We start from the raw sequence: 18,504 nt of genomic DNA on the forward strand, positions 1-18,504 counted from the left end.
GGTGAACACACAGCGTATAACATAGTGAACTCTGATATCCTCTGGGGCCTCTAGGCATTTCCGTACAACAGCGACTGTTATTTAGATCAACACTTACATTTACAAGCATTATTTTCTCATCTCGGCCTTGGCCCATGTACTGGCCAGAGCCAAGACATAATGCAGACAAGCAACGCGGGAGCTCTCTCGGAGTATCTCAACACTGGAGCTGGTTGCGAATTTTTTGGGGAAAAAAAAAAGGTTTCTGTTGGAATGTCCAGATTTGTCAAAATGGAAACTTTCCATTAAAAACTTTTGTTAGGAGGGGTGCTAGGTCCAGGATAGGGGAAGAGCTGTATCCCAGAGAAACCAACAGCCTAGATGCTTAGGGAACTCTGCTGGGAGACCCACATTCAAGTCAATGCTCTGCCTGAGTGAGAGCCAAGACCTTGAACCTGGGTCTCCCATATCCAAGAGGAGGACCCTCGTCTACAGGCTGTCAGGGGAAGTAGGGGTCTCACAGACCTCGGTTTTGCTCCAGTGCAGAATGGGAACATGTTTTGAAGTCTCCATTGTTTTCATGGAACAACACACACACACCCACACACACACCCACCCACCCAGCTGTACTCCATACTGGCCTGGCTATCCTAGCACTGTCCCATTCTACTCCAGCCATAGGCCTCTAAGCAAAATCTACCCTGAAGCTAAGTTATCTTCAGAGGTAACTTTGAGGCTCCAGTCTCCTCATACTAATAACCACCATGCAGACGGGTGTCACTGTGTTTTCTATGAAATGGAGCTGGGTGGACAAGCGAGCATGGCTTTTATGCTGTGGTACGGTATTGGCCAGGGAGGGGAGGAAGGGAATGTTACCCCAGGACTAAGCAACTCAGACGAGTCTCTCGATTTGCTCCAAGAGGAAGATGAAATGGACGTGTCCCTGCCCTCCCACAGGCCATACCCACCCCTAGATAGCTGCAGAGGGAGGGCTGTGAAGAAAGCAGAAGAACCTGGCTGAGAGATGGCTTCCCAGTTTCTTCTTGGCTTCCCTCATGAGATAGTTGCATACTTTACTCGTCTGTTCCTTCATCCACCTAATGTCCTCGGGGACATCCGGCAGCCATTCCAGCAACCTGAGCAGGAGAGAAGGGACAGACAGAGAACAGTTAGTTGAACAGCCATGGCTAGATCTTCAGACATGAGAGATGGTAAACATCAAGCAGACTCTCTAGGATCCTAGCCCAGCTGGGCCAAAGCATGTTCTCCAGAGCTTCATACGCAACAGCTGGCAGATCTTTTAGGATGCCCTCCCATGCAAATTTAGTTCACAAAACCCAAGAAGGAGGTAACCAACTGGAGGTGGCCTTTCATCTGTTCAATATTTTATTTACATTCAAGCTCTGTGTTCCCTACTTTGTAAGCCCTCTGGAATTTTGGAAAGTGGTTTTCCTCCACCGCTGTTCCTTCTTCCAGCAAGGAAAAGTTTTCATACAGTAAGTCAGTACTTTACCAATATCAACAAAGCAATACTTGTTGCTCTCCCCTTCATGCTTGGGCAGCAACATAGGGTCAAAATTGAGATCCCAAATCCTTCTTCTCTCTTCCCTGATCTGACCAAAGCAGCATGTTAAGCCTTCTAGGACTCATCCCACCCCCACATTAACCACCAGGAGGCATGCAACTATGCTAATGCCACTCCTCTCTACTCTAGCTTCGCTCTAACATTTAAAAAGCTTCATTAGCCGTTCTGGGGAAGTTTACTACAACACAACAGGTCAGGCAGATGTCCCAACACAGTGACCAATAGGAATTGACATTGTCTCTCTAGGGCAGCAGTTGTGCACAGGAGAGATGGAATGGAACCCAGCCCTGCCCTATAGCTTGCCTTACTGGCTATGTTGCAGCCTATGCAGTGCCACCACGAGAAGGGATGGGAGGTTTACCTGACTGTGAAGGAGACAGCCGATTCCACAGGCAGCGTGTAGGGGATCATCATGGCAGAGGCCAAGCGCACAGGCAACAAGTTGGTGATGCCAACTAACAGGCCTCTTCTCTCAGTGCACGCTTCCAAAAGGGCTGAGGGAGGAGAACACCATGGGTCAGTTCAGCCCCCCGGCACATGCAGCGGGACTGTCTACCAGCCCTTTCCCAGGGACACGAGAGCTTTAAAATTATCCCACCTAGAGAAAGTCTCACTCAGAGCACCCGGCTTCCCAAATGAGGACGCAAGGAATTCGAGTGTTTGGTTTCAGCTGGCTCATGAGAAGCAAATCCACATCCCCACTTCTCTCCCTCCCACAAAGGAGAGGTGAGCAAGTTCCCATTCCAGCTCTCTTAGGCCACACTTATCCTACAGGGACGACACCAGTAAGGCTATGTAGTGCAGAAGCAAGCTACAGAAGGGGTTTTCCCTCAATGCAGGACCAACATCTCCCTGAGCGACAGTAGCTAGGTCACTGGAAGTGTTCCTCCATCAACCTAGCTGTGCCTACACTGGGGGTTAGGTTGACAGTAACAGGGCTCAAGTTGTCATAACCTTAAGGGCTAGAACTGTGTCAACCTACATTTTTTGAGTGTAAACCAAGACACAGTCTCTATGGCCCCCCAAGATGATGTGCAAGCATAACTCACTAGTTGAAGTGTATTACATGTGTACCCCCACATTTCCCCAGTGCTTGGTCTATATAGAACATGAGTAGAGTCCTCAGTTACAGCCCTCAACTACAGAGCCTGGCTTTTGAGCTGAAGGTCACCTTGAGATACCCGGTTTTATCTCAGGAGGGCTCCAGCTCGATACCTGGTATGTTAGTGAACATGGCAGTCAGCTGTCAACTCCCACATCCCAACAAACCAGTGAGCTATGCAGGGGAGGAGGGGGCGTGTTTCACTGGAGCAGCTAGAAGTTTGAACTGTGCTCCTAGAGAGCATACCTTGGTTTAGTCTGGGTGGCAAGTGTTCAAAGATGTGGTCTTCGACAGCAGCCAGGGCAGCATTCTCCCTCAGCTGGTCCTCAGCACTTTTCTCCTCTTCTTCTGGGTCCCTCGCCCCTGAGGAGTTCTCAATGGCCAGAAGAGGGCGTGAGGGCTCTGGGCGGTGAAGGAGACCTGGAGAGAAAGTTGGGTGTGGGTGGGATTGTGAGGATTTAGCCAGTCTTTTGCTTGGTTTAGAGTGTTCGGTTTCATCTGATGCCACTGAGGGGAAGGGTGGGGGGGGGCGAAGAAATTAACATTACAGCTGTGAGACGGGCCTTCTGTTGCTAACAGCAGGCAGCCATTTTGTTACAATGTGTTACGATGCATAGCAAGGTATATTGAATACCTGCTCACCTAGGTTGCAACATGATGCAGGAGGCAGAAAGCCTCTCACAGCCAGATAAGTGAATGGCTCCCCAGACGCTCTGGAAGTACCGTGGGCTATTGCTTCCATAATGGTTTTGCTGCCATGTACTCAGACCGTAGGCAGAGTCCTAACCCATATGGATGTATCAGATCTGTGCATAATCCAGACCACTCCAATTTACTATATGGCACAGCTGCATCCCACCAGGCACGGCCATACCTGCTTGTAACTTCACCATCAGCAAGACTCTGCGTACGTAAGTGTCATTTGCACTAGTATAACTACACTTACCTGGTGCCGCCCCTCCCCCCCAACCGCTTATCCCATCTATTAACATAACAAAGGCACTGTATTCATGTCCTTATTGCACACAGGGGCACAGTGTGCAGGACAAAAAGAATGAGTAAGCTTGATCTGCTACAGGCTGGCCGCAAGGTGGCACCGCAGACACATGCAACAAACCATGGAAACAAGGTTAACCAGGGATGGTAGTAAAGCCACAAGCAGGAACATGTCTCAGCGCAAGGCATAGAATACTAGAGCTCTGTCCCTTGAAGGGTGGAGACACTTGCATAATTCCGTTGCTTTCAGGCTTTGAAGCAGAGGTCAAATTTACACCTGGTGCAATCCCAACTTCAAGGAAGTTACACCAGGAATCAGCTTGGCCCGGAGTTTTCCTGCACACCCCTCTCCGCCAGCAACATACAGTTAAGCCCTACTGACTAGCACAGAAGGGGTTAAATGAGTCAGACAGTGGCCCTTTAACATAAGCAAACGCAGGCACGTAAGGAGGTAGCCGGGAGCCTTACCATTCTTTTTCAGGAAGTGCAGCGCATCCCGGTAGCCCTGTTTGCACATGTCCCGGAGCACCTGCATAGACACACAGAATGGGTCATTGGGGAACTGAAGACCAAGGTGTTTGGCTGGGTGGAGTACAGTGCAGCTTTCAACCCTGGGCTTGGGTTTCTGGAGGAGAGAGTTCTTGTATTTCCTCTATCTTGCCCTTCCCACTCAGAACGTTTGTTGCTCATTCCTCTCTCCCACCTCACACAAAGTTAATTCATCCCCTCAATCAGCTCCCCACCCTGGCAGTCCAGCAGCAAAGGAGAAGCAGAAACAGGCTTGTGGGCAAGCAGACACCCTGCACAAGGAGGCAGGACTTCCACGGCCATTTGCACATCATGAGCCAGCTCTCTGTGATTGAAATCACAGGGGGCGTGCCACGTGGATATACCACCCTAACAGCAGCTCTTGGCCTCCCTGTGAGCTGCTTTGATGGGCAGGTAAGTCATGGAATCCTTCAGTAAGGAAAGCCAGAATACCAGTCCTTAGAAAGGGGGCGAGTGAGAAAAACAGCTCATATTAACCCAGCTCTCCAGGGCGATTTTTAACAAACAAGCACACTCAAAATGTCATTGCTTATCAACAGGCTGGCTGGCAGTCCCTGCTACCTCACCAATGGCAAGATGATGCTTAATCCCATTGCCTGGCTTTTAAAATGCAGGGGCAGAGTGTTCCTGAGTGAGGGAGCATCTCTGTAAAGGCATGGCACTTGCTTTTTGCATGGGGCCAGACGTCACACACAGGAGGATATTTTCAGGAACTCAATCAACGCCTGGGATTCAGGATTTCCCAGAGGAAAGGACACAAGCACAGCTTGTTTCCATGGCAACGGATGAACTCCAGGGGGTCTAATCCTCAATGTAAGCCAAGGAGCCAGAGCCCCACCCACCAAGCTGCTGCACTGCATCAGCCTCACCTGAGGCTCTGGCGGGAACAGGGCTTTCGAGAGGCGGTAGAGGTTGCGAAGGTTGAACTGGATGCTGGTGTTGGTGACTCTCAGCTCATGAATGTTTGTGGAGCTGTCCCGGGGGCAGATGTCACTCTCGCCTGAGAACGGAGACACCGTGATGGTGTTCTTCAGCTCGTACTGGGGCAAATTGTCCGAAATCCCTCCGTCAACGTACCTCTGGGGGAGAGGAGGGGGGAGAGAGAAGGAGATAAATGACTAGGTAGGTTTTTTTTTCCCTCCCCCTCCATAAGCCAGTTTCTAGCAACATTCTGCATCCCCACTGCATGCACTTACAAGCCAGGAGAGTACTACAAACAGGAGTTTTCATTAACAAGCGACTGGACTGACAACCCGTCTAGGATGTTTGTGGCTTTTTCTACCTGGCTTTCTGTGCCTATTCACTGAGTGAAACTTTAGTTTCAGGAATGTTTTTGTTTCAAGAGGAAAATAGTCACCCCTGGGAATATGGATTCACAAGTATTTGCACCAGAAACCAAAATCAGCAGTTGGTGGTGGTGTAGGAGCCAACCAATCAAGCAGGAGAAGTGATATGGTGACCATTTAGTGACCAATCACAGGGCAGGTGACACTAACCTAAGCTAGTCACAGTGACTAATTTGCAAAGAAGTCTGTACTCTGAGCTTTCCTATAATAAACCATGCAGCTAATTGCTTTAGAACCAGCAAGTTAGTAAATACAGAAACCTGTGGGTGGATACTTTGGCGAGAAAAAAAAGTTAAGGCGTAGACTTTTAGGCCCATTTGTCTGTCCATCTGTAAAAATTGCATATACATTTAAAAGAACCCATGGGCTGGTTAGATTTCACTAGGAGTGGAATAGGAGAGGTCTCTACTTTTGAACACAATAACCATGCTCTTTCAATAGCTCCATGTGCATTGTTACTGCTGATTATCCTTGGTGAAGAGACAGCGTGGGCACATTCAGATCTAGCTCACGAGGTCAATTCAAAGCAAACACGACTCCTACCCAGGGCCTTTGCAATGGCAGCAAGCAGTACCCAGATGGCAGCAAGCTGTACCCAGATGCTAATGGGCAGGGCTGAGCAAGATGCAGCCCATGGACTGCATCCAGCTGCTTTCTATTTATACTCTTCTGCCCATGCCACTGCATTTCCCCAACAGTGTCTCAGGATCCTATTTAAATGGCTCATGACTCCCAATCACAGGGCTACCCTGGCAGGGGCTGGAGCAATAAGCCCTTTAAATTGCTGTAATAACCCCAGGTGGCTGCCAGGCAACATGATAGTGGCTGAAGCAAGCCCTTTGCTGTGTATTTAATTCAAAGCCTCCAGCCCCAGACAACTCTGGGGGAAGCTAGTCCCCAGGCCCACCCCTTCCTCCCCCAAGTCCCGACCCTTCTCGGGGTAGATCCGGCCCCTTGTACCAAAATTCATTAAGTGGCCCCTTTGTGATAATTATTTCCCACCTCTGCTAAAGGGTTGTGTTACTAGCTGTGCTGCCAGAGCAAGGAGATAAGAGAGGCTCCCACAGAGCAATGGAGCAGGAACTTGGTAGCCTCTGGGATAAGGCTCCCATTGACTTGCAGAGAACAGCCAGATCAGCCCCAAAGTAAGAGACCCATCCGTGTGGGGAGGTGGCCAACCAAAAGGAATACCTGGATGAAAAGTAACTGGCCAGAGGAGAGCCCAAGCAAGAGAAAGGAGATGCTGGCAGGACGAGGGAAAGGCGCACTCCATTGAGCGGCCCAGCAAAAGGCCTGCAAGGCTGAGGACAGACTAGCATTATAGCAATAACAACACAGCAAGACCTTTTGGAAGAGTCAGCCCAGCCCAGCCACACGAAGGGACACAGACAGGCCCATAACAAGAGTGGATCTTTCGCTGGGCAATGTTGGGGAGGGTTGGATGTAACTTGGGAGGGGAGGCTGGAGAGACGGTTTCACATTTTGTTCTCTCTAGCTGGAAGGGAGACAAGCAGCTTATCTCTGAATGGCTCCATCAGTCCTCTCTCCCCCCACCGCTGTCACAGTTATTAATGTCCTTATGCAACAAGCCAGACAAAATTCCTCGTCCGCAGATGGCCTTTCGCCTACTTCCACTGACGAAGGCGCAGCACCCGCTGGATGTCTCCAGCAAGCTCCACAGGCCCATGCAAACAAGTTCACCTGCATGGTTCCTGCTCCTGCCTGGAACAAGTGCTTTTCCCCCCCACCAGGTGTTCTCATGGCGTGTCTCACTGGGCGGCACAGCTCACTCCTCTGAGACAGCCCAGGGTTTTGATTTCCCCCAGGTTTTTATTAGGTTTGCAAGGGTTGGGTAATTCTGATTCAAAGGGCCTAAAAATAAGAGCTGGAGAGGCTGGAATTCCCCACTGTTTTTGCAGGCATCACGCACAACGGTTGCTACTGCACCACACTTAGCTAGTGGGCAGGCTGGGGTTTACTGCACAGACGCTGGCATCTCCACACACCAGCTACATGGAACTCAGTACCCAGGCAGGAGTCAGCAATAGCAAAGGTAGGAAGGAAATAAGAGAAACAAAACTTGGGGAAAATCACAGCCTGGGCACTACGTGGGCATTAGTGAACCCAGCCTGAATAAATTGTTATGGCCAGCGCTGCATCTCCACCTAGTATTTCACAAACTGTCCTCCTTTAGCCACAGGCTGAAGACAGCTGTGGTTGTTGGACACCATTCCCTTCAAATGAGCTACTGCCAGGGTAAGGGTCACATTGTACCAGCAGATACACCTCGCCCACAACTGGAGGGGGAAGCGAGGGGAAGGCGGGAGGAGAGTAGCTAGAGAACCCTGCTTTACAATAGGAGGGTTTTTTGTTCTATGTTTGTACAGGGTCTAGCGCAGTCAGGCACTGGGCCAGGACTACAGTTCCTAGGCACTAGGGCCCCAGCATGTCTTAATCCAGGCCTGTCCCTTGCCCTGCAGAGGGCACAGCGCCCCAGAATGCACAGAGCTGCGCTCCAATGGCGAATCAAACGGGGCCAGTGCTCTGGCTCCCTCATCGGTGGGCCTGCAGCTAGCCACCTGCTGCTGAGTGTTCCTAGTTCAGGCTCCCCTGCAGTGGTATTTGCCACAGTGCCAATACTACTGCTGTGCAAACCCAGCCTATTATAACCTAGGCTCTGAGTCCTTGAGTGACCCCCTCCCTGCACAGCAGGTACAGCACCACCAGGCACGTTTGTTCTCAGGAGCAGCCAGGATCAGGGCAGGAATCTCAGTTAAGGGCCTTTTTTTGTGTGGAGAAGGGGCCACCTCTAGCTCCCCTCCCTGGTGCCTCACAAGCACCACACCTTTCAGAGGGCCAACTGGTTTTCTGTATGTGCACCCAAAGGACTTGCACAGGTGTAACTTTATTGGGGCAATCGGTGGGGTGGAGGGAATGAGGGCATTTGAACAGACTCCCTTGCTGGGCACTTGTATGTGGCTAGCTCTGTTTCAGCAGGGGTCAGGGCGGAGCATAGCAACTCAAATTCCCAGAAGTAAGAATGGAAAGAAGTAACTAGTCCCCTCTTCTCCCTGCCTGCACTGTATCTGTATGTCTCACAAACAAGGGCAAGGTCAGCAGACTCCTGCTGGGGGAGCAGCTGAGGCAGCAAGTGCTGCAGCAAGGAGGTGGAAAGGAGTCCAGGAATGGTTACAGGCTGGTAGTCTCCTTAGTAGCAAAACCAGGACCTTTTACTGGGCGAGTCAGGGCTGAAAGCAACAAGGAACGGAACTAGTCTTGAGCCTGCTCAAAGAGAACACCCTAAAATATTTCACCTGGAGCTGTGGCCCTACCTTGTAAAGGGGAACAGAACCCTGTGCCAACTCCCATGAGTCCTGAGGCTCCAAGGCCATGGCTGCGTTCAGCATTACATGTGGGGGGAGTATCTAGTACGGTTACACATTTAGCAGTTTGAGAGAGGGTGGTTTACTAACCAAAAAAAATATGGTGTCTGACCCCTTTGCAACAGTCACCTGGGCTTGAAGAGCTGTGCACTGAAGCAGAAAACTTGTCCTTCTAATGCATGGGTTCCCAAATAGGGGTGTGTCCCCCATGGGGGGAGGGAGAGTGAAGAAACTCCAGGGGGGGCATGAGGTGACCTGCCCCTCCCCCTTGCAAGTTTTGTTTTTTTGGCCCTGGTCAGTTCCTTTTTTTGCTCAACAAATTTTGCTTTTTTTTTGGGGGGGGGGGGGGGGGCAGCAGCATGAGTGTTCTCAAGAGTCAAAAAGGGGGGATGCTGAAAAGTTTGGGAACCACTGTTTCAATGTAACCCCTTCTCCCCCCCCAAAAAACACACACACACACACACACACGCACGCTACTGCAGACAGAGGCCGGCTGCAGGGACAGCAGGATACTGATGCTGGCACGTGACCACAGCCGTGGAAGTGCATGTTTAGGACACTATTACATTATGACAAGAGGCAAGAGAACTGATTCATACAAACAAACATTCTAAGGAGCCTAACTGGCTCCGAACACTATGAAGAACTGATGGGAGATGGTGCAATGAGCAATATGGTATCTTTTGCCAGCTAGAGACTGGCCCCTTGCCATGTGTGTTTGTGTACCAAGTAGGTCAGTTCTCTAAGGTAAGGAAGAGAGGGTTGTGACATCTGATGACCAAATTTTTTTTTAAACGGGCGTGGTCAGGATGGGTTGAGTGTATAAGCATCTGTAGCCTTCTTCTGGTATGCTCACACAGGGTCTTGGCCCAGGCAGCAAAGCAATGCTAGGCTAATAGGGACCATGGCCTGGCACCTTGGAATCCACTTGGTAAGCTAATTCCACTCATGCACAGTCAGTTAATTCTCCCATCCTCCACCTCCAAAAGAGCAGCAACAATCATGCAGGAAGGGTGAATGTGAATTTACTTCTTCCTCTTCTCCCCCCACATTAGCTTTCCACAAGGTCAGGCTCTCTATGTTCTTGAGAAATCAGCAAAACTAAGTAGGGAAGAGACAAAACATCTTTAATTTCCAAGAACACAGCTTATCCAGAATACTGGGGGAAGGGGAAAGCCTTGAGTATTTCATGTGGTTTTGGCTGACTGGTTTTAGCAGAGATGTGCCCCCTCAGAATAGCACATCAGTAAGTTCCCATGCAGTGCTGCATAAGACCTGGTGCCAGCCCTATCTGCCAATCACTCCCCCCTTGGGTCATCCCAGGCCCATGGGAGCACTTTGCTTTTCTAAAACTATAATAAAAACAGAATTATTGGACACAGGTGAATTGAGGTAGTAAATTATCAGTCAACTCATCCAATAGTCAATGTAATTTTCATTGACTAGTTGATAGGGTGCCTCTACCTTTGGAATGTAGCAAGAGCCAGCAGGACTCTTGCTACATTTCAAAGGTGGAAGTGAACTGGGGGAACACAGCTAGTGAGGGGGGCACTCAAGCAGCCCCCCACTGACCCCATGCTCCCTGTGGCACTTTGCTTTTGAAATGAATACAAGCCCTGCTCTTGCTACATTTCAAAAGGTGGAAGTGATGCCAATTCCCTGCTGTATTCCTGCCCCTTCTCCCCACAGAGACAGTGCTGGGGGAAAACTGGGGGGGAGGAGGGAGAGTCACTTGTGAAGTCACTAGTCAACTATCCAATAAGCATTTGCTTGTCAACTAGTCACTTATATCCCTAAGATGAACATACATTTATTGGGAGGGGGAAGGGGAGGGTTAACATGTTTCTAGTGAGGCACGATTTCCCTTTTCAATCTACTAGAATTCTCGGGGGGCGGAGGGAAGGAGGAGCACTCAACAAGTATGTGGACAATGGGATCCAATGGCTATAGCATACTTAGATTTCCAAAAAGCCTTTACATGGTCCCTCAACAAGACTCTTAAGCAAAGTAAGCCATCATGGGACAAGAGGGAAGGTCCTCTCATGGATTGATAACTGGTTAGAAGATAGGAAACAAGAAGCAGGAATAAATAGTTTTCAGAATGGAAAGAGGCAACTAGTGAGAATGAGCAAGACACTTGCACAGGTGAACAATATCCTTAGAGACAGGTTGGTGCTGCTGTTGCTGCTGAGATAGCGGTGGGTCTGAAGACAGGCAGGCAGTACAGTTTAAGTCACAAGATCGAGGAAGCCAGGTTTTCCTTTTTCAAAAGCCAGGGACTGTTTGTACCAAAGCTTGATAGGGCAGGGAGGAATCAGATTCTGGACTCCAGACTTAGCAGAGTTCCAGCCTTTACAGGGCAGAACACAACTGCTGATGTTTTTTGCTCTATCAGGGAAATAACGTTGAGTGTATCAGCAGATGTTCAGGAAGGCAACTGAACCTAACAAGACAAATCAAGGGTGACTTCAACTCCCTGCATCTGCATCTGAACCAGGACAAGTTTAAAGGGAACAAACATCTCCTTGGTGCTCCGAGCACCAATACTGGTTTTATAGTCCCCACAAGGAAAAGCTGGTTTGAATTCATCTCCAGTCCCATATGGAATTAATTCAGAACATAACTCATTGATGCTTGGAGCATGGGCACCAGGTTTGGATAATTTTTGGTGATGCCTAGAATGGGTCCAAGCTGAGGCTCTGTCCAAAGGAGGACGGGGACAGTGTCTCCACACCCCTTGCTTTGGAGGGCCCTACCCTTCAAGGAGGGATGTGGGGTCCTGGGGGCTAGGTAGGAGCCTGGAATAGGCAGCAGTGAGTGATCCTGCCCTAGCCTGCCCTGCCAGCTCCTGGCATTGCTTGGGACAGGAGAAAAGGGGGATGAAGCTAAAAGGAGGCACAGTGGGGCAAGGACTTGGGGAAGTAGTAGAGCAGAACTAGGTAGACTGGGGTAGGATCACTCACTGCTGCCTGTACCAGGGACAAGTCCTTCACCCCCTTCCACCAGCCCTCCAGACTGCACTGGATCCCATATCCCCTTAAATGTGGGGCCCAGGGCCACATTCCTGAATATTGGTGGAGTCTGGGCACCATGGGTCCATATAACTAGCTGCCCCTGCCCCTGAGTATTGGTGCTCACCTACAGCTGATAGGGGAGACATTCCTGGTGGAAGGGGAGACATTCCTGGTGGAAGGGCGATAAAGTCTAAATTGTCATGTCCAATACTAGAGGGCAGGTGAAGTGGATAGGAAGCGGTTGTATCCCTTTTAAAGGTTCGAGTCCATTAGCAGGCCTCCCTGGGTTTCAGAAACCACCAGCACATGACAGAGCAGCCGCATACAGGTCTAGCAAGATTTTATATGTTTAGCCCCACTGGCATCAGTGTAATTTCCATCAATATGGTTAGTTAGGTAGTGAGAAAAAAAAAAGGAAGTTCAGTTTAAAAAAAAAGACTGAGTCAAACATCAAGTCATTAAAATCCTTAGACTCAGTTCAGAGGCTACTTACACATCCCACATCTGAGTCATGAGAGAAATGCAATTCACACACCCTGTATAGAGAAGGAAGCAGGAAGGCAACATAACCATTTTGGTTTGCTCATACTGTTTTGACTCAAGCCACTGAGAAATTAGATAGCTTCATGTGAGTTGGCTAATAACTGAGCCACGTGGATTTTCTCCTTGCGTGCCATGAGAAGTGAAGAGCAATAGACAGTGATACAAGAAACAAATGGGCTTCCTGTGACGGATGGAACCCCTGAATCACTAGAAGATCAGACAGTGCAAACTGATAAAGCAACAAGACACCAGCCACAGACCACTTACACACAAGAGCAGCTAACAATTACAGGATGGGTCTGTAGCGAGTTTTAAGAGATACCGTAAGTTGCCATGATGATTGTAGAATCTGGTCAAAGCCTGCAGGAAACCTCATCTGAAGTATTTTAAAAACAAAATGATCAGTACTAGAGAAACTGGATAGAGAAATGTCAGCCCAGTTTCATTGAGGAACATGATCATGTCTCCAATCTGATTAGATTTTGCTGACTTGCTCAACTAATCCGTGTGTGTGTGTGTGTGCGCGTGTGCGCGTGTGTGTCTTTGTTCAAGGACTCTTCCTAAACGGTAAGAGCTAGGACCACCAAATTTGCTATGAAGCTTCCTCTTACTTTAATCAAGGTTAGGGTTTGGTTGTGCCAGGACAATGGCATGTGCTTGGAATTAGATTGTTTCTCATGACAAGGCACATGCGCGGGGCCTCTGGAAGTGTGGGGCCCGGGGCAGCCGCCCTGCTTGCCCTGCCGTAAATCCACTGCTGGTAGCCATGCCAAGAAGCCGGATGATCCTGGTGGGCAGCTCAACACAAGTCTTTGCTCAATGTGTAGTAGCTGTCAGAGCAGCCATGTGCATAAATTCAGTTAGAAGATAATGAAAATGTGAAGTCCTGATACAACATATGCGAGACCCTCACCTGGACGGTCATGCTTGGTTCCAGTCACCCTCTCCCAGGAAGAGATAGCAGAAAAAGGCATTTATGGAAGGGTGACAAATAGTTAAGAGCAGAAATTTTCAAGGGGATAGACTAAGATAGTCTATTTTTGAGACTTGACAGAAGAGGCAAAAAAAAACCTGTTTCACTGTCATTGGGAGCCCTATCGCTTTTGTATTATGGACAGAAAGGCAAGATATTTACATCTGTCTCCCTAGTCCTTCCTGCTCCTCCACAGCACTCTTCCATAACCCCAGTTCTTCATTCTCTCAGAGCACCTCTTTACTTTCAGTCCTTGGCCTACTCCTCTGCCCTTCCTCAGGGAAGCCTTTTAAACCAGCCCCAGCAGGCCTTAACTGGCTGCAAGCGCCCTGATTAGCCTGCTGCTTTCAGACAAGCACTTAATTGGCCCCAGCTGTGTGCCAGCTTGCCTTGACTACATGGCAGCAATGCGTGGCCAGTTCACTCAGACTAGGAAAACTATTTACCCAGTTTCCTGTTTGCCTTCCACCAAGCTACTAGAGCCAGCTGCCCTGGATCAGTCACATCCCCTAAACAGGTCACCCGGCAAACAAGATCTACTTGGCTGAAAGTTCCCCCACCCCAGTGAATGTGTTCAAGGGAAGTTGACACTTAGAAGTGTTCCGTCCATTTTTTCAATGGGTGTTGGACAAAGCCATGTTGAGCAAGCTATAAATAAGTTTTTAATCCTCTAAGGAATGCAACCTTCAGGTTTCTGGGCAAGAGCCAGTCACTCATCAATGGGGTTAGGCAGCAGCAGCAGTTTTCATTATGGGTAAGGTAGCTGTTGATTTTAGGGTTACTAGCATCTTTCAAGTAAGTCAGACACCGCTGGAGTCAGGATACTAGGCTAAATTAATCATGGCTTTTACCAACAACGCCACACAAGGGGAATGTTATGAGGTCTGCTTACCACTCCCTGCAGGCTTGGAGGAATCAGCCCACAGTACACAGGGATGAAGGTGCTGCAAACACAGGCCTGAAAGAGCACAAACCCAGCGTAAGACATAGGAAATATTTCCAGAACAAGCCAGGACATGGAGACTGGCTCAGTTTTTTGATCAGCTCAGCCACTTCTCTCCAGGTGAGCTGCTGAGAGTCAGCAGTCTGTTCAGAGACATTAATGTGTCCCAAGACTGTCAAAGACCAACCCCTCGGTAAGTCACCAGCAGAGGAGGGAGCCTGCAGATTATACCTGAGTGGTGGCATGGGGGTAATTTCCCACTCACCTGGATCAACTCTTCTTTGGAGTTGAACTCTGACAGTATCACATTCTCTCCATCCGAGACCCGTGTCAGCGAAATGCCCAGGCGTCCCCTCGCCACTTCGTGCCCATTGTCAGGCAGTGTCTTGTACAGGCAGGTGCGGATGATTTTCACCAAGTTGAAGGATGGATGTAGAGGGCCCAGGAACCTCTTCCGGGCTTCTTTAGAGACCTGAATGATATTAGCACCTGCCTCACCTACAATCAAAGACAGACAGCAAACAGTTTAAAGATGTGCTAGGAAACTGGTAGACTCAGAGCCAGGGAAAGGAAAGTCTTACACAATGAGTGTGTGTCACAGGAGGTCAGAGACACAAATACTGGAGCCAGACAAATCAGTTATGTTATCAATGGTGATAAGACTCAGTTATTATGCAGCTTAAGTTAGAGGTGAAAAACTCCTTCAGAGTATCGTGTGATAGGCCTGGAAATCAGGAAGATTTCCATCTCTCCCCATCCCCATATACATGGTTGTTCCAGAACACTTAACGCTCCATCCCCTTTACATTAGGCTTGGTCAGCCCAAGATGCCAGCCCTGAAGACACACAGATATGTTCATTCCCCACACATACATCTCCTCAATTGGCCCAACTTTGCTATGCCTGCAAGAACATATGGGACAGCTGTAGAGTGAAATTTGTCATTTCAATCCTATGGGAAGTTGCATTTTCAGCATTTGCTTTCATTCCAAGTTAGGATGCACCTTTGAAATCTAGGATCTTTCTAATGGACTCAAGTTTTTTTGAAGTAGCATCAGAACATTGGTTTGACATGGCAGTCACTAAGAGCCAATGGTGCCTTCTAGAATTTGCAATTTTGGTGTCTCTTGTCCCTATTCTTCTCTATGGACTAGGATCCTTGGCTGGACCGTACCTCCCATGATGTACCATGCAACTTGGTCAGAGGGGAAGTTGCAGTGCATCATGAGAAACAGTTTGTTTCACTTCAGCTGACAGCTATTTCCATTCAGGTGAAATCAAGCTGAAACATGTTTCCCTCCTGACTGGGGGGAGGGGGAGAGAGTAGGGGGACCAAGAGGGGCAGGGGTTATAAGGTCAAACTGGACATTTTAAAATGTCAAGTTTAAGTTGGAAGCTGTTTTGGTTTTGCTGAACATGCATTTTCCTTTTAAAGGAAATAGTGGGTAGAAGATTCCTGATCAACTCTCCTTACAGGCTATGGATGGCTTGCTACTGTAGGCGTTACAAGTAACACCCTGTCCCCCAACCTTGGTTTGGCAAGTCACCTCAGTTAATGGGAATGTGATGGGAAATGCTCTCAGACTGTGGGTGACTTCCCCTTATTTTTTTAAAAAGCCATTGTCACATTCACCTGGTTTATGTTATCCCCAGATGTCAGGCTAAGCCCCAAAGTTTGTCTAGACCCTCACCTTTCCAGTAGGAATCTCTTTACTAGCCAGATGTAGTTCTGGCAGGCCCCCTTCATTGAAGCCAGCTGATGAGCCACCCTGCTGATATCCATGGATAAAACTACAAAAAGGCAACTCCTTGCCACTTCACTGCAATCACAAGCTTGGAATACATTGCCCTGCCACTAATAAAAACAGCAAATGCTTTCCAACCGTTAATCGTCTCAACTCCGCCCACCAGCCACATCTCAGAAGGGGAAACTGAGGCAGGCAGTTTTGGCCACTTTCCAAAAAGGTCTTTTGGCTTGTGCCCCTCACTCAGGTTCCCAACCAGGGACATGAGCATCTGCAGCTCCAGTGGAGCCTGGATGAATTGCAGGTACTAAGCACCTCTGCAGATCAGGCCTTATGAATCTCAGATCAGACACCTAAATGACTGAGGTACCTAAAATTGACAGTGCTTTTGGAAATGTTTGGGACCAAGTGACTGCCTAAGACCTCAAGGGGACAGGGGGGGCAGTGGAGTGCTTACAGCAAAGCTGGGATTCCTACATAGCAAGCACTTGCTCCCAGGACTCTGTCAGACCACCTATATTCACTTCACTCCCCCTCTCCAGATGGCTGGTGGTCAGCTGACCACTAAGTTCTAGTATTCAGCTATCAACCCATATCACCAAGGCAGCTTTGTTGACCCAGACTGGATTTGAAAGAGGGGGCCTACAAAGGAAAGGTTCATATCCCAATTTGCAAGCCACTGCTCTAGCTGGCAGAATTACAAGTGAGGGGTGAAAACAGACTGCACTAGAAGGAAGGGTGCTGCCCACAGAAATTGGGGGGGTGGGAAATACTGCTGAGCCAGGCCAGGAGTCGTTTCCCTCTGATTGTAAGGGGAAGAGGAATTGGGATTAAAAAAAAATCCTCTGACAACTCCAAACCTGGAAGGGAACATTTAGACAAGGTTCAGCTAGGAAAGGAGGATTTGATTTGCCCAGCACTGTTACAGTCTGACAGTGACTCTTTCCCTGCAGATTGGTTCCACCACATCCAACTGTGTTGCTCTGGAGAAGGACCCAGTGGGAAGCAAGGAGCTGGCCAGACATGCCTGCTTCAACTTTAGCACAGTGACCTACTTGGCACTGGAGAGGGATTGCAGCCATCTTCCTGCAGAAGAAAGGAACAGCTTACACTGCTGAGCGGCCTCAAGCAGCCCTCTTGGGGAGGGTGGGGGGTGGTGAGAACGGGAGGCATCAAAGCTCTATTAAGAGAGCAATGGGAACAGAGGCAATGGAAGCACACCAGCCTTAGCCAAGCCAAAAGCTAGCTGGGCATGTTGCTGTCTGCATGCACACACTGCCACCCCCCCAAAAGCCATGCCCCCCCTGCCACCCGAGCTAGGAAACAAAGGCCTTTGCTGGACATGTAGAATTGAGATTGTGTTAAGAGAGGGGACAGTCAAGAATGAAGCTGTGTATAGAGCAGGGATGGGGAAACCTTTTTTGGGTTGGAGGCCATTGACCCGAAGGAAGGAAACACACAGAAGGAGACTGACACTCCCCACATCCTTCTTGCACACCAGAGCCTTGGGGCAGCCCAGCCTAGTAGATTGTGTGCTCCAGCGCTCAGCAGCCGGATCCAGGCAAGCCAAGGGTTTGCCCCCTGGTCTGAGATTTCCCACCCCAGTGTAGAGTGAAGGACTCACAAAATAAGAGCTGTGGTTTCATTCAGGAACTGTTGGTGTCTGCCTCCCTTCTCTTCATGGCAGAAAACGTTAAAAATCAGCTAAAAACCCAACTCCCTTCCCCTTTCCAATTGCAGGAGGGAAACAGTTGGCCTGGAATAAAAAGCATTACGATTTGCTAATAAGCAACAAGCTATGTCAGAGCCCTGAGATACTGTGACAACGCCCCCACAGCAGGAAACAAAAGCCACTTAGCACTTATGTAGCATTCTTTCAGTCAAGGCATTTGGGAGCTAATTCCACACCACTGAGTCAACGGGACCTTTGCCAGTGTCTTCAGTGGGCACAGGGTTATGAGGCCCTTGAACATTTGTAATTATTCAATCTAGAGGTTCCAGTTTAAGTGGAATGTGAGACCTGTTTGTCCATTCTGCTTTGTTACAGCCAGTCTCAGCGCCAGCCACTGAAGAAAGTTAATATTATCAACCTTTGTCCTGCTTTGTTTGAGACTAATGTTGGACTAAGTGAGATCAGAAGTGAATACAAAAGTCAGTCATATCTAGTCTCCTCACCCTCACTGTATCCCTGCCTATCTAAAGCCAGCAACATTACGGGGCAGTACTATAGAGTATCCTAACCTGGAAGAAAAGACAGAACTATGATTGGTATATATGGTTGTGCCGATTTTCTTCCATGTTGATCTGAGGAAGTGGGTCTGGCCCACGAAAGCTCATCACCTAATA

At 49.0% G+C, this 18,504-nt stretch overlaps 1 protein-coding gene across 3 annotated transcripts in view; it reads right to left on the reverse strand.

The window, feature by feature from the left end:
- PNPLA2 (patatin like domain 2, triacylglycerol lipase) overlaps window positions 1-18,504 on the reverse strand; it is a 51,243-nt gene that overhangs the window by 8,258 nt on the left and 24,481 nt on the right. For 2 of the 3 annotated variants that reach the window (XM_006114870.5, XM_025180566.3), the window contains exons 2-8: window positions 14,679-14,911; window positions 14,363-14,428; window positions 5,081-5,290; window positions 4,131-4,191; window positions 2,913-3,086; window positions 1,926-2,058; window positions 993-1,115 (exon numbers count right to left, since the gene is read on the reverse strand). In XM_006114870.5, the coding sequence (XP_006114932.2) occupies window positions 993-1,115; window positions 1,926-2,058; window positions 2,913-3,086; window positions 4,131-4,191; window positions 5,081-5,290; window positions 14,363-14,428; window positions 14,679-14,911 (1,000 nt within the window). Of the gene's footprint in view, window positions 1-97; window positions 209-992; window positions 1,116-1,925; window positions 2,059-2,912; window positions 3,087-4,130; window positions 4,192-5,080; window positions 5,291-14,362; window positions 14,429-14,678; window positions 14,912-18,504 lie in introns of all 3 variants that reach the window. The other variant, XM_025180567.3, reaches the window with a different exon arrangement.

This window comes from Pelodiscus sinensis, chromosome 5 (assembly GCF_052426305.1).
Source record: "Pelodiscus sinensis isolate ZL-2025 chromosome 5, ASM5242630v1, whole genome shotgun sequence".
NCBI classification, from domain to species: domain Eukaryota; kingdom Metazoa; phylum Chordata; order Testudines; family Trionychidae; genus Pelodiscus; species Pelodiscus sinensis.